At 32.4% G+C, this 16,101-nt stretch overlaps 2 protein-coding genes across 5 annotated transcripts; one reads left to right on the forward strand and one right to left on the reverse strand.

The window, feature by feature from the left end:
* The first annotated feature begins 610 nt into the window (after positions 1-610).
* On the forward strand, positions 611-2,829 carry LOC105127944 (uncharacterized). Its single transcript, XM_011029420.1, has 5 exons — positions 611-1,230; positions 1,309-1,446; positions 1,956-2,119; positions 2,365-2,512; positions 2,623-2,829. The coding sequence occupies exons 1-5, from the start codon at positions 643-645 to the stop codon at positions 2,803-2,805; spliced, it is 1,221 nt and encodes a 406-aa protein (XP_011027722.1). The 5' UTR covers positions 611-642; the 3' UTR covers positions 2,806-2,829.
* Positions 2,830-11,417: 8,588 nt separating this feature from the next.
* On the reverse strand, positions 11,418-16,049 carry LOC105127946 (uncharacterized). Of its 4 annotated transcripts, none has more exons than XM_011029423.1 (8): positions 15,272-16,049; positions 13,948-14,362; positions 13,535-13,720; positions 13,262-13,443; positions 12,892-13,013; positions 12,527-12,788; positions 12,152-12,445; positions 11,418-11,862 (listed from the first exon to the last, which is right to left on the reverse strand). In XM_011029423.1, the coding sequence occupies exons 2-8, from the start codon at positions 14,315-14,317 to the stop codon at positions 11,614-11,616; spliced, it is 1,665 nt and encodes a 554-aa protein (XP_011027725.1). In that variant the 5' UTR covers positions 14,318-14,362; positions 15,272-16,049; the 3' UTR covers positions 11,418-11,613. The 4 variants fall into 4 exon arrangements, with proteins under 4 accessions (XP_011027725.1, XP_011027726.1, XP_011027724.1 ...); XM_011029424.1 differs by having other exon boundaries at positions 13,948-14,061; positions 14,203-16,049; XM_011029422.1 differs by having other exon boundaries at positions 13,948-16,049.
* Between the last annotated feature and the right edge of the window lie 52 nt (positions 16,050-16,101).

Below are 16,101 nucleotides of genomic sequence, written 5' to 3' on the forward strand. Positions count from 1 at the left end.
CACGTTAACTCATGTACAACTTTCTCTTTTCATGTGTCCTTTTTGTAGTGTTGAGTGTTAAGGTAATAATTGTTTTTTTGAAGTATTTTTAATTGTTAAAATAATATATATTTTTTAAATTTATTTTTGATATTAATATATTAAAATAATTTAAAAACATAAAAAATAATTAAAAACAATTAAAAAATTCAAAAAATATTGGAAAATATTTTCAATTCAAAAATTCAAAAAATATTGGAAAATATTTTTCGAGAGAAAAACAAACTCACTCTCCTAGTATAAGATTTGGATCTCTCTTTCTCACCGGCGTGAAAGATCTTTTGGAGCTTAAAACATGGCTGGAGTTTCCTTGGCTTCACTTCTACGTTAACGACTAGATAGCCGCTTTTAATTCCACATCCTTTTGGGACGATTTTCTTACCATATATCTCGGTTTTTGAATTGATTTCTTTTTACTGGTTTTAGATTTGTGGGTCTTAAAATGTGGGGATTCCTGTTAAACTTTCGCTGGATTCTCTCTATTGGCTTTGCGTAATTAAACCTTTTCCTTCTATATTTCGATTTGTGGTCTTATAATGGACTCATGGGTTGTCACAAAGGAAAGCCAAACGCAAAAAATAAACTATAACCCCAAGCATAGACATGTGTAGCTATACTAGCATTAGTAGTGATGGTGATGATCATCATGGCAGCAATAGTGGTGGCAATGGTGTTGATAATACATGTTCAAAGAAGGTAAAGAAACAGAAAACCCCGAAGAGAGGGCCAGGAGTGGCAGAGCTAGAGAAGATCTTGAGGGATCAAGAGAAGAATGATACGAGTTTTGACGAAACCAAGAATATTGAAGGGTTCTCTGTAGTTTCACAACCTTCAAGTTCTTATAGAAGACAATCTCCTGTTCTAACTTCCTACAAATCTCATCCTAAAAATCTCCCATTTGCTCCTGATCCTAATCTTTTTAGTCCGCAGTCAACAACATTTTTTGGTAATTGCAGTAAGAACACATCATTACAAGTTTGCAGAGGCACTGGCAATGGTGGATCAGACATTGTTTTGCATGAACATGGATTTTTACCCACGATGTGGAATTCTTGCCAACCTAGAGCTGATATTGGAGGTCCTAGATTGGCTTCAGGGAATCCATTTTCTATGCGTTCAACAAATGGACCTGACCAACTATTTCCTTCCTCTTCTATGGCACAAGCAAGCCAATATTCACCCTCTCCAATGGTAAGGGAGTTTTTTTTATTTCCCTTCCAATTATATACCGTTTTAATTTGTTTTTTTAACGTGTGTAACTTGATGCAGATAAATTTTTTTCCAGAGTCTGTGGCATCATCTTCTTCAACAATTCCATCATCCGTAGTAATGTATCATGGTATAGAGCCCCCTTCAAACCAAACGTCACTCCACCATAACAATTCTTTATGGCCAGATGAGGACAAGGCAAGTTTAAAATTTGTTCGTATCATAACTCAATTCAGCCCCATGTTTGATCGTCCCTCGATTTTCATTTCTTTCTTCTTTTGTTGTTGGCAATTTCATCATAAGATCAATTTTTGTAGGGTTCATGATCCGTTGAAGAAGAGTATTATATATTAGTCCGGGTCTTTTGCTATTTGAGTATCCGAAATATAAAAATAAAAAATAAATATTACAATCATTTAAGCCTAATTGGCTGTTTTTGGCATCCTCTTATAACAATAAAAGAATTGAAAAATAATAATCTTTTTTTTACTCTAATAATTATGATTAGCTCGATGCATTTAGTTTGATTTATTTTTATGTGTTCTTTTCTATTGTTTTTAAACCACCAAATCACTCATTATTATCAAATTAATGAAATTTAAGACATTATATTTCTGTATAAGTTCATTTTTCATAAATTCCATCTATCTTTGTTGCACTTAATCTCCCTTTTAACTGATTTGATTGTCAAATTTATTGATGCATAGATGGTTGGCTCAAAGCGATCTTTCCCGTTTTCCATGGAGGCCCCTCCAATTCCTCACCACTACCGAGTTCCTGCATTTTCACTTCAATTCAGCAGACAGGACCTGTCACTCACACGTGCTAGCCACGGCATCACTAATCCTGAGCAAATCGAGGCGGTTTCCAGGTTAATTAATTAGCTAATTAGCCAAGCTATTGTAAATTACATGCTATATTAAGAGGGAAGAGGGAACGTGGGTTAAAAACATGTTATTTTAAAATTTATTTTAAAAAATTTATTTTTTATATTGTTTTAATATTAAAAATAATTTTTTTTAATAAAAAACATTTCGAATTAGAACTCCTATCCATCCCCTAACCATGCTAGCCATGCATTTTGCTAACATTTCCTTGTGTTTTTTTCCTTTCCAGGGACGAGAATATAGGCAGCAAGCGCCATACAGATTATGGAGTAGCTAATGGTAATCTCCTCTTGTTTGGCTCTCCGGCGATTCCTTCTCCATCAACTCATACTTCTCAACAAGAACAGTCCAAGTCCAAACATCCTCTACCTTTCCGAGTAAGAAATAAATTTCAGAAACATCAATAGATTTTCTTATCATCTCAAGGGCAATAAAAACATGCAATAGCTAATGCCTGATGTCAATTTCCTCTTATTATCATCTGAAGGAAAGCACTGAGGACTCACAACACAGGCCTTCACAAGGTAGCGGATCAATTTGTAATAAACCCTTGTTCAGCTTCCTGCCTCCAGTAGAGCAAAAGAGCAAGGTTGAAACAAACTTTAGCTTAAACAATGATGATAGAATTGAAAAAAGAGGAGATGGTATTGATCTTGACTTGAGGCTCTGAGCGGGAATTAATCCATCAGAGATTGCAGTTATCGTTTGAGGATTGTTTGAATGGGCGTTTCAGATATCGTTTGAGGATTGTTTGTCATTATATAAAACATATATATTTTTTTAAGTTTGATCTTCTTTAATCTGGGATACTATATATGAAGAATTGAGGGACAAAAGACATCCAATTTCCCTTCGTTTATCCACGCTACAAGATTATCTCTTATTCATTCTATATCAGCTGAACCAAAGCACAGCACATCCCTGCGTCCGCATGAAGAGAGAAGCTATGCTCTTGAAATTTAGTCTGTAGATCAAATGAAGTATATCAAGATTATGCACTGCCTTCTTAACCTTGTCATTCAACAAACTCGAGCAACAACGTGAGTATGGAGATGGTTCGTAAGCTTTTCCCCCCTCTAATAACGAAGACGACTATTCTTAAACGAAAAGAATTTTTGGTAATCGTATTTACCAAATAAAAGGAGAGAATATTGAGAGATTTTATTCAGTATGAGATCCTTTCATATTCTGTAAAAGATGATCTATTATGTTTACTAAATTCTAGTCTTAAAATATAAATCATTGACTAGGATTCAATCACACAACTTTCATAAAACAAAATTTCAATTAAATTGGAAACAAAGATTTGGTAGCATACTCCCAGTTCTATTCATAAATAAACTAAATATAAAAACATAATTTTCGTGTCAAACATTTGATTCCATTAAAATACCCTTTAAATTTTATTAACTTTATGACTAAAACAAAAATTTTAATTCTTTTTTATTAACATAGACTAATTGAGAAAGAGAATTTATGTTTCTTCACCTCACATAGATCACTATTAACTTAAATAATGCTTCTTCTTTTTCTTCTTTTTTTGTTTTTTAATTTTTTTTTTATCAATTTCATTTTTAAAGGATTTGCGTATCTTAGTTTATATATATATATAAACTTTATTTTGACTTTCAAAACTACAAAAATCATTAAAGATATATAAAAAAAGAGTCAATTTTTGATGGAATTACGGAGGGAGAAAAAAATAAGATCAACAATAAAAATTATATAGGTAATTCCATCGGAAAGTTGATATATCATTATTTACAAACAAAATTGTTGATGAAATTCTTAGGTGGGAAAATATTGATAATTTATAACCAACAATTCCCTCCATTCTTTTTCTTCTTCTTCCTTTTTCTCTTGGTGAAAAAATACCAACAACCCACATATTTTCTCATAAATTCAGCCATCTTAACCTGCCAACATCAATTTACATATATTAGTAGTGCCAGTATCCATCGTTGAAATTTTCATGAAGCTATGATACATAAAGTAAGCAAACTCAATTATCTGTTTTTAACACATTTATGTTTTAGGTTAATTTATTGAATTTTTGTTATAGTATTTATAGTTTGCTTGTATATTTAAATGTTTTATATCTTTTTTTCTAAAAAGTTTTGTTATATTAATGTATGATTTTTATGTTAAGGTTTGTTTGGAATTTGAAGAAAATTGAATTTTGTTGTTATTTAATGAAATTAAGTTTGATTTTTTTAACTTAGTTGTATTATAATTAAATAAATGATGGGTTATTTTAATGGACAATAATCATATTTTATTAATTTTTATTATTAAATTGAAAATAAATATATTTTTAGTCAATTAAATATTTTGAATGGTTGCATTTAACTAGGCAAGGAGTATCAAAAGTTGAAAGCCTTGTCTCTTAACTAGAAAAAAAAAAGAAGAGACCCGTACAAATTTTTTTTTATTAATCATGATTTAAATAAAAAAATATTAATCATAAAAAAATAAGTGTTTATTTTTATTTTTTTATGTCCACTTTGTTATATTATAAAATATACTAAAATGGTTAAGTGAATCATTGTAGCAATCATAATTCATAGTTTTCTTTTTTAATTTTATTCTCCAATTTTTGTTTCCAATTACATCCTTTTATATCAAATTAATGATCAATTTCTTAAACTTTGTTAATGAGAGAAAAAAAATCAACATAAGAGGATCAAAGTGTAAAATAAAGACAAATCCAATGACAAATATCCAACTCACTAGAAAATGCTCTCTTTAGTCCACCTACTTTCTTTTTTTTCTTTTTACGGATAATTTTTATAATTTTAATCCAAAATTTTATTTTCTTGACATTTTAATTCATGAGTTTGAAAAATAAGAGATAAAATTGCTTGAAAACTATCAAAAGTGCAACATTGATGGCTGACGAGCATTTTGATGCCTCCTAAGAGATATTGTTATTAGGAATGAAAGAGCTTTGAGTTTAATCATAAAATTATGATTAAGGTTCATGAATTGTTATTTAGTATTATGATTATTAGGAACCTATGGTATGTGAGAATCTGAGTAAAGAATTGGTTGTGTAAGGGAAAGACATAACATTTCCAGTACACCCTACCTATGGTAAGTTGCATTGTTATCTGATTATTTTTCTAAGAAAAGTTTTTATTCATTGGTCTCATTTACGGTTCAAGGTAGATCTCCCTTCATAAGAAAGTCTCTACCTTATCAGGTTAAATTTTAACAATTCTAAAGTTTGAATTTAGCATTACATTTATTTTCTACTTTGTGTCTTTAATACCTAAAGGTAGGGGTGTTCAAAAAAACCGACCAACCGATTAAACCGAAAAAACAAAAAAAATTAACCAAATAAACCGATTAAAAAATAAAAAAAAATCACTCGGTCCGGTTCAATTTCGGTTTTAAAAAGCTTAAGTCGATTGAACCGAACCGAACCGGACTGATTTAATTGAATATGAAAGACTTAAAAAACAAGGTATAAAAGCAAGCATCCCTAATCCTAACTCATTTCATCACTTTCTAGCTGTCTCCCTCTCGTCTCTCCCTCATTTTCTTTCCTGTTAACCTAACATTAAATTCTATTTCTGAATTTTTACACTAGCACTTTCGACCTCTTCCTACCATCACTCTCTGGTCTTCCATATGGTAGCGCCATCCACAACCTTCACTGTACTCCTATCATCAACCATAGACAACAACTCACACATCAAGAACCAGTTTTAGTTTTTCAGGCCTGATCTAGATCGTCTTCCATATAATAGTGTCATCCACAACCTTCACTTTAATCCTATCAACAACCACCGACAACAACCCACACATTAAGAAGCCATTTTAGTTTTTCAAGCTCGATCTAGATCCTTTCATCTGAATAGAGTCCTTTTCTATTAAGTTGAAAGTAATAGAAATTTATGTTTGTGGACTTAATTTGGTGTTGGAAGAGCAGGGATTGCACCTTTTTTGGTGGTTATAATGGCTCCATATGCATTTGCAGATCTAAGCATCTCTTTGATCTTTGGTTTATTGTGAAATAAAGGAATTAAAGGGCTTCGATGTAACGACAGTAGTAAAAAAAGCCTATTTAATTGGTTTCCGGTTTTTCTGGTTTTTAATACTAAAAAACCGATCCGAACCGCACAAAATTAGTTCGGTCTGAATCGGTTCTCGATTTGGTTCGGGTCATATTGATAAAGAATACTATTTTCCGGTTCGATTGAATTTTTAAATTAAAACTGAACCGAATTGGACTGTGAACACCCCTACCTAAAGATGTACTCTATTGTGTAGTTTTAAGCCTCACATATATTAAAATCTATATCTAAATTCTAATATGAAATTAAAAAAAATGATTGGTAAAGGGTTTTTAACATTTTAGTCAAACCCTAATGGATAATCATAAATTGATTATGATATCTATTTTTTTGGTTTTTTAAAACATGAAAAAGATGCAAATTTTTGCTTTTTTATGAAAATATGCTTGAAAAACTGTTTAGGATTTGTTTGTATGTATGAAAAAATATTTTTTTTTGTTTTTTATTTTTTTTGAAAGAGGAAACTAATTTAAAAATTGAGATTTTTTTTTGAATTTTTTAAAAACATTTCGGAGAAAACCTGGTATTTTAATACCGGATTTGTATCTTACAATATAAAAATACAACCCAATATTAAACAAAATTGGTAGAAAAACATGCAAGAAAATCATAATTTTTTTGAAAGGATTCTCAATTTTATTTTTTGTAATTTTTTTGTTTTTTAAAATATTATTAAGTGCATGTGCTGGTTTGGCACAACTAATTAGGCCTCTCTCAGCCATGTTGGGCCAAAATCAGCCCAACAATTCTAATCTTTTTTTGGTGGACTAGACTGACACAAATCCAACCTATCTTTTACATGGTCACTGGCCCGACCAATGACCATGTTAATTATAATTAACAGCTACATGTTGAACGAACTTGTTTTGCATGTAGCAATGGATTTTGTTGTAGGGGGAGGAGAAGGCTACTGGAGGCAAGGATCTCGACCATGATCAAGAGGTTGAACTGATGGCTCAGAAGGCATCGGTGGGAGAAATGGTGGCCAATGTTAGTTGTGGGAAGAGAGATAAGAAATTTACAGGAGTGAGAGAAAGGAAGAAATAATGGCTATTCCAGGTATGAAGGGTGGCGTGCTAGCGACATGTGGTGGATTTGGCGGCAAATAAGCTGGTGGTGGTTGGAACAAGGGAAGAGACAACAGAAAAAAGGCAGAAACCAGGGGGAAAGAGTAATTTTTTTTAATTTTTGCACTGCACCTGATTTTCTTGATACTCAGATAATAAAATCCACCTTTATTTATAAGGAATAGAAGAGGGTAATCTTGTATTCATTGGGAAAAACTTTTGGCCCTTGATTTAGTTGCAAAGGATCCCAATCGTTGGTTTAAAGTAGGTGTCATGAACTGTTAAATTCGACAATTAAAGGTTGTCTGAGTTAGCATTTTTAGGCCAGTATCATGGCCATGACCGCTATCTTGTCAATAAGCCTGAACAAACTATACTACGTTGTAGAGAAATGTTAGGTGATCGTTTTGGTTAAGGTGTTGTCACATTTGGTGGATATATGAGACATTAAATATGCCTAAAAAGTAGCCACATGAGCATCTTTTTTCAGGTAAAATTGAAGAAGATAATGAATAGTAACTAGATGGCATATCGTCTGGCTCCTCCTTTTTTATTTTATTAAAAAATGACATTATTTTGCCTTGAATTAGGGTTTTTTTGCCAAAGTTCAATTTGATCCTTTGACTTTTAATTTCCTTTAATTTTACCTCTAATTGACTCCAAAACTTTTGATTTAATGCAATTTTGCCATTGCTGAACTTCAATTTTAACCTTGGATTTTGGTGCCTTTTTCACTTGGTCTTAAATTTATACAATTTATACCTTAACTAACAATCAAACTTTCAAATCTCTTCAATTTCACCCCTGATTTTAGTCAATTGAACCCTTATAGTTTGATATTTTTTGCAAAATGGTCCTTGGTTTTGAAAGTTTTCAATTTAACCCCTAATTGACCCCAAAATATTAATTTTCTTGTGATCTTATCCTTGATTTCAATCAATTGACTTGATAAAAATTAAATTTGGTCTCTTAAAATTTTAATTTTCTCAATTAAGCTCAAATTAGGCTCCCAAACTTATTTTTTTCACCAATTAAGCTCCTAATAAAATTAATTAAGTCATTGCACCTAATGAAATTTTTTAATTGATCTCAAATTAATTCTTAAACATAATTAAACTTTAATTTGGCTCATGATTAAATCAAATTGACCTATTAAAAATTTAATATTTCCTTATACTTAATTTCTTATGCAGATTCGTCCAATAATGATTTAATTCGACCTTGAATTTGCATTGTCTATTCAATCTTGGATATAATGGGGTACAATTAGAGCTCAAATTTTGTCCAAAATTGCAGCTTGATTTTTATGTATTTTTAAAATTGTCCTCGGCCTGTTTTCTCCACATCGCCGTCTTTTTTTTTTTTTTAATTTTGGAAATAAGAATAATAATTTTAGGGAGCAACCAATAAATAGGTTATGAGAAAAACAATAAAGGAAAGAGAAAGTTGTTACTTCGCTACAATCTAATGACAAAAATGGCATAGTTTAGTGTTAACAAGTTCCATTCTATTAGAGAAATTTGATAGTGGTGGAATTTTTTTATAAAAATACATGATAAAGTAAATCAAGTCACATTTAGAATTCTTTTGTTATGTTGATTGTAATTTCTTTTGAGTGATTTTAGTGTTGATAATTGGTTTATAAAGGTTTTTATTGTATTTATCAAGTGTTTTTAAGTGAAAATAAATTAAAAATATATTTTTCAGCTAAAAAAATCCTTTTCATTTTGTGACCACCATATTTGTGGCCAGATTTTAAGTAGGCAACCTAGTCGATGACAGGTCTCCTGCCATTATAGGTGACATATCCCTCGAGGATAAAATAAATATCCGAGCTGGACTAGCAAATCCACGTGCTTAGCCTTTTTTGTTAATTAAGGCCTAAGTACACTGGGTCACTCAAGCTTGTGCATCTTGTCTTTATTTTTTTCTTGATTTGTGTTTTTATCTTTTTTTAATTTCTTTCCTTAGTATTGTGGTTTTATTAATTTTTTTATTTTTTTAATTTAATCTTTTAATATTTAATTAATTTTAAATTAGTCTTCATAATTTATTTTAGTTTGCTTTTTATGAAATTATTATAGTCTCAAACAAACATTTTAATATTTGATTGATATTTAATTTTATAATCATTTATTTTTTAATTATATAATTAAACAAAAGGTAATTTAATTTTTTTATTAAATCCAGTGCAATCTATGATCTAAATTGCATTTTTAATAAGTTGACTTGGATTTATTAAAAATTAAATCTTATAATTTATTTGTGTTAGTTTTTTATGATGTTATTATAACCTCAAAAAAATATCATAATATTAAATTGAAACGTTTATTTTTATTATTATATAATGAAGTAAAAATTAATTTAAAAAAATATTGTCATTAAACAAGGAGATGAGATTTGAAAAGGTAGTAAAATAGTAGGGTAGTAATTATGATAATAATAATTTTTTAAAAATTTAAATACATAATAGTTGTTTCACTGGATAAACAGTATTCATACACTCACATTTCATTGTTCACACACATGTGCACTATTAATTTTTTCCTTTCATTATTTGCATTTCAATCGTTATAATCCATCTCTTTTACGTCTATATTTATGAAATATATGTTTACCTTATTGTTACAAAATAAGATCCAAATTAACACATAAAAGAAAAACAGAGCTTTTAATTTTCAGTGCCCAAAAGATGTGAAAAACCACTTAATTGGTCCATGAAGTTTAAAATTATTCATCTTTTGTCCCACTTGCTTTAAGTTTTAACATTCAGGTCCAACATTTTATTTTTTTTCAATAGTTTTTCTAAGTAGAAAAAGAAGAGCTTATTCTCATTTTCATCATTATGTATTTTTTTTAATAATCAAACTAATAATAAAAGTTTTATTTATTTTTTTATTTCAAAAATATTTAATATTTTTGTTTTAAATTAATTTTTTAATATATTTTATGTGTAGATATTTAGCATATAGTAGGCAATACAGACATGTATAAAGCGGAAACCATGTATTGAAAAGACATTTCATTTTCCCTTGAGATAATCCTTGTTTTCATCCTTGTATTTGTAGCTAAAAAGCAATTTAACTCCTTTGTTTCATTTTTGGTCAATTTCACCCATAATTGATAAATTTTGAACCAAATCAAAAACCTGTTGATAGCAGCTGCCACCCTCTGTCAATTTCGTGTATCACCTGGAATCAATTTCTCTTCCTATGTCTGTAGCCAAAATCAATTCTGCCTTCCATATGATCAACAACATTGACAGAAATCGAAAGCGTTGATAAGAAAATAAAAATTAAGAGAAAATAATGACCCTTTTGGTGGTTTTTTCTTCCATGACTTCAAGTAATCATGAATTCAGTCAAATGTATTTTATTTTATGCAGCTGAATTCCATAAATAAAAGCATTTAACTCACTCTTTCGTCACGAAGAAATGAAGTCATTGTAGCAATCACCCTCTTCCTCTTTTGTTCTCAAAATACAACAAAGGGATAACAGAATACGAAGGAAAGGTCATGTATTTCTTAGATCTGTAAATGTCTGTGGCATAAAACAGGCGTAACTTGGTGTTTGCATCAGAACTTAAACATGAATACGAGCTACTTTCTCGAGTATAGTGCGCAAGATACATGGTGTGATGGAGCTCAGTCTCCAACGAAATTATTCAGGTCTCTACATTCAACGATGATCGCATTACGCTTGATATGGATTTCATGATGGAATCACGATATTCATTTCGTAACATCTAGGAAACAATGGAGAGAAAGTGTAGTTGTTGCTGTTTTTTTTGTAGTGTTTTTTATTTAGAGATATATTAAAATAAAATATTTTTATTTTTAAAAATTATTATATTAAAATATTTTAAAAACATAAAAAAATCAATTTAAAAAAAAACCTAAAAACAGTTTAAAAACACAATTAAATTAGTAAATTTTTTTCTCTTTCGACCTTAGCTACCTTTTCAAGCAAGATAAATGAAAAAATTATATAACATGATTGCACCACAACTCAATCGAAACATTATGTTCAAATTGAAAAAACAAAACAGCTATATAAAACGGAATTAATAACCTTGCCGAAACAGCCACTTTACCCAGATGTATGAACAAGAAAAAAATAAATAAATGTGTGCAATAATTAATATATAGAAACCACAAGGTAAATAACATAATTTTTTATACAGACAAGACACATTAGGACAATAAATTTCGATTTATCAAGTTTGTGAAACACTCACTCATAGGAGTGATTGAGTTTCCATGCAGTTTATTGTCCCCTTGCGATCACGCCTTATGAAAAGTATCAGCATAAAAAATTGGTGTGAACAGCTTTTAACCCCATCCGAGAGAAATGGTGAGAACGTAAAGAAAGCCCAGAGATATAGGATATAGAGCGTAGGCTACAAGACATGTCCAGAATGGGAATTTGGAGGAGAAGCTGGAGGATAGACCGATTCCACTGCAAATTACTAGAACAACCAGAATTTCAGCTGTGATATCCCATTCCACTTCTCGTATATAAACAATAGTCAAGAATGACGTCAAACCCAGAACGTTGTTCATGAATACCCCACAATAGATCTGCACAAAAACTTTCCCCTGTCAAATTAGAAAATAAGCATTCATGCATGCAAGACATCTATAGCATAACACTTGGTTGCTTGGACTCCAAGATCTGCATGAATGACTCTTTGATCAAAAGAGATGTTTGGACGTTTAGAGGAGGTAGCAGGAAAATAATCTCTTATGAATGCTTAAGACCTCATGACTGGGAAGTACTTGATTTCGGTTCACTGAATCTAGCCTGAGGACACCACTTTGTTATCACCAAAAAATAATCTAAAGAAACTTGAGTTTGTGAGAGATGAACCTGAGAGAGTGTCAAAGACACGGACTTCTCTTTCTTATCACTGACAGAAATGATTGATTTATATCCTTGTCTGAAGTTCAACGCGAAGGGTACCAAAAAATATGACACCAAGAAAGAGGGGACCTTTATAGCTGTCGCAAGTTCTTGGAGTGTTTTGGTTAAGGGTTTTGCCAGAAGAACTGCAATGGCAGTTCCCAGAAGGATGAAGTAAGTGGCCTTACTGTAATTCCATTCATCTGAATTCTTAGAATCCTGTTGTTCAGCCTCCCATATCTGCTGCTCTTCTCTGCTTCCCTAGCAATATTGCAATTGGTTATGACTGTTCCTGAAAATCTTAGCTTTTGGGAAAGTACATGAGAGTGGATGAGCATATACCGGTAAATTACTATTGAACAATTCTGTCTGGTTTCCGTTGTTTTCAACGCCATTAGCCTCATCAAGCCATTTCGATATCCCTCGAATAAATTCTTCCTTGCTTATACCATGATCTCCAGAGAAGTCAAACTCTGCCATCACTTTTGATACACAATGGTCTCCAATCAAGCCAACCACTCCTGCTTCTATTCCCACTAAAAATGCTCTCACTTCATCTTCTGATATTTGACCATTTTTATTCAGATCAATCTTGCGAAACAACCTGAAAATATACCAAGGAAGGGTTAATCAATGGTAAGCAGTGAACTCTCAAGTGGAGATCATAGCCTATAAAAAGTAATCAATATATGAGTTAGAAAATTTACTGTCTTATCTTGAATTCAATGGGTCTCCCATAAGGATTGCATAGAGATTGTAGTAGGTTCTTCTTCACATATGACAGAATCAAATACTCGAGTGTTCTATCCTGAATCCATGGCTGGAATACCTGCACGAACATATTTTCTTAACTAGTAAAGCTCTTAACAATCTGTATAGCAGGTGCCATTGCTATATCAGAAGGATGGCAATCATTGATTAAAGACCAATATTTCAATTTCTATTAGCTACCTCTTAAAGCATAAGCTTCTAGTGATCTATCTTCTTTGCTCTTTTGATATATTCGGAAATGTATTTCATAGAGTGCGCATCATATGCTTCGATGTTATGATCATTCTTTTGAATTAAATTTGTTACCTGGAAGGTGCAGTAAGTCACTAGTAAAATAACTGTAATAATAAGAGCAATCAGGACTGCTGCTCGTGTTGCTGAAGAAGAATTGACAACTTTCGACAGTTCAAGTATTAAATATGGGATCATTGACAGAAGTATGATTCTTGCAGTATATTTGGTAACAATGTCAGTTTTAACACCATAACCTGTACACCAGAACACACTTGAATTTCATTTTACTTAATTAGAAAGATCTTTGCATATTGGCTCAAGAAGACTGGAAAAAAAAAAAAAGACCATTGGAAAGGCACAGCATTTTGTTTTCCAGGTTTGATGAAGGAGTCTGTTGAAGATCATAGCTTCCGAAAGCAATAACAGAACCCCAGATTATTGTTAGGCTCATCATAGTTGAGCCTGCAAGAAACCCCATTGACATCGACACTGCTGATCCGACAACATCTTCACTCGCTGAGAGCAAGGTCACTGAAAAAGAACATTCATTTTTATCAAGCAGTTCCTGACCAAACTACAAACAGAACCACAACATTGGTACTATAAATCCTTACTGATTTTTGTTCTTTTCCTACCAGAAAATATTCTATGAATAGTCCTATTTTCAAAGATTAACCTCAGGCCTTTTTCGACAAGGAATAGCAAACAGGGAAAGGCTTACACCATGTGCTGAGATAAAATGTTAGAAAAGAGCTTACCGAGAACCAATACAATTTGTGGGAATTTACCAAGCACATAGAACACACTACCACCAAATATACCAGTTCCGAACATTTGAAAGAAAAGGTTGGATCCACTAGAAATGTATTTATCTGCGAGGGACAGCAAGTACTCGTAAACCACCAAGAGGAAGAGGTTGCCCCAAACCTTTGTGGTGCAAGGCATGAAGCCATAAATCGGCTCGCAAGTCACAGATGTCCCCAGATTGTTTAGTTGTAAGAAGTTGTTTTGACCTTTTTTATCCAAGCCATCAGATATTAGATAGGAGAACTCATTTCTAATGGAGCGGCTGCTCGCAAACTGGATGGCTAGAAGGACTAGCAGAACCATGAGTGCTGCTATGTTCATTTTTATTCATCTGATCAACTCCATTACTGCAGAATGGTTGGAAATCTGAGAGAGAGAAATGAGAAGTCAAAAGTAATTATATGGCTTAATGATTGCCAACTATTGAAACAGTAAAATCATGCAGAGGATCTTGGCGGGAATAGTGTTAGTCCTCAACTAACTTCTAACTGACTCAGCTAATGACTGCTAACCACTTGACACATGTAGTAGCTATAAATAAACATTCATTTATCGGCACTAATCCTCTGCGTAGAAGACTACAATGCTAAAGATGCAATCCTCTCTTGATTAAAATTGGGTCATTACAACACCCCTGGAATCAGCAATTCCTTGACCTCAAGGGTTAAAATTGGGAAAATTTGATTGCAGAAGCTTGTAGTCCTCCCATGTTTGCATCTCAAAAAGGAAAACTTAACTGCTGTAACAGTAGTTGAACAACTGGCTTGTTATACATTGGTTAACTAGTATATATCTGCCCTTTTGGATCTACAGTGGTATAGGACTTGCTGCTGATATTGGCTGCCTCGTGATAAAGGGAACACAAGATGGATTTTGGATCCTGCAGGTAGCTGAAGCTCGTACGCCATTTCTCCTCTCCCTTATTTCACAAGGATTTTGCACCATAACAGCTTTGTGACATACTCATAGGAGGAGCATTGGTCTTTTCAGGATCAGGCATCCACGGGACCGTCTTCTCACACCTAGGGATATGGGGTATAGAGCATATGCAATAATGCTTGCCAAAAATGAGAATTGGGAGAAGAAGCTATCAGAAATATATCGCACTAAGAACAAGGGAATATTTATAGCTATTGCAATACCATGGAGAGTTTGTATTAGGATAATGGAGGTCAACCAACCCCGTTTAGGAGCCGTCAAACTCTGCTGCTCTTCCGTAAATCCCAGTGAAATTGTGCTTGAATTTTTAGCATATGCTTTGGAACAACCATATACCTTTGAATTACTGCGCGAACGTCTCGTCTGATAGTTTTCAGAACAATATTCCTAAATCGATTTTGATATTCTTCAGAATGGGATGATTCCATCTGCTGAAAGGAAATCGGCGAATCAGGCCCATACCAGCATCTCCGGGCAACCAAACTCAGGGAAGCCTCCCCTGGATCATGGACCGCGTCCCTCATTTATATAGTCAAGAGAAAGTCAACTGCAAAACTTATTTATTTTTTGTTTTCGAATCAATAATTAGCCCGTGTTCTGAAATGAAATAGAAATAGAAATAGAAATAGAAATAATAAATGATCAAGTCGCGGAAAACTTCATACTGAGTGGATTCAGAATGGGTGAAATGCGTGCGAAAAGCTTGTATATGGAATAGGAGAGTCACAGGGTCAGGTCAGCTTGAGTATGCTTTTTATTGGTGACTTCTGGTATTTATTGAGATATCATGAGGAATATTTGTTTGAATATTTCTTTTTTTACCCTGGTATATCAGTAACGGTCGCAGCAACAATGATTAGTAGCATGAGCGATCCTAACCTATATCAATAAAAGACATGGAACCTAAAACATTCTAAAATCAAACCCCAGCATTGAAACTCGAAAACCGAGCAAGAAATTAACTTGACACGAGCTCAAACTTGTAGTTTTCATGTAAAGCCAAATTAAACCAACCAGCTTCTTGCAAATATTAGCCGGTAAAACCTGCAAACAGGGCACTAAATAACTAGGGTTCAGATCTCATTCACACGAGCAAGACGATGAAGGCAAATTGAAGGCACCTCAGCTTTTTGACAGAATCTCACACGGTTAAGCAACAAGTTCAC

This window comes from Populus euphratica, unplaced genomic scaffold, assembly GCF_000495115.2.
Source record: "Populus euphratica unplaced genomic scaffold, PopEup_1.0 scaffold15.1, whole genome shotgun sequence".
Classification (NCBI taxonomy): Eukaryota; Viridiplantae; Streptophyta; class Magnoliopsida; order Malpighiales; family Salicaceae; genus Populus; species Populus euphratica.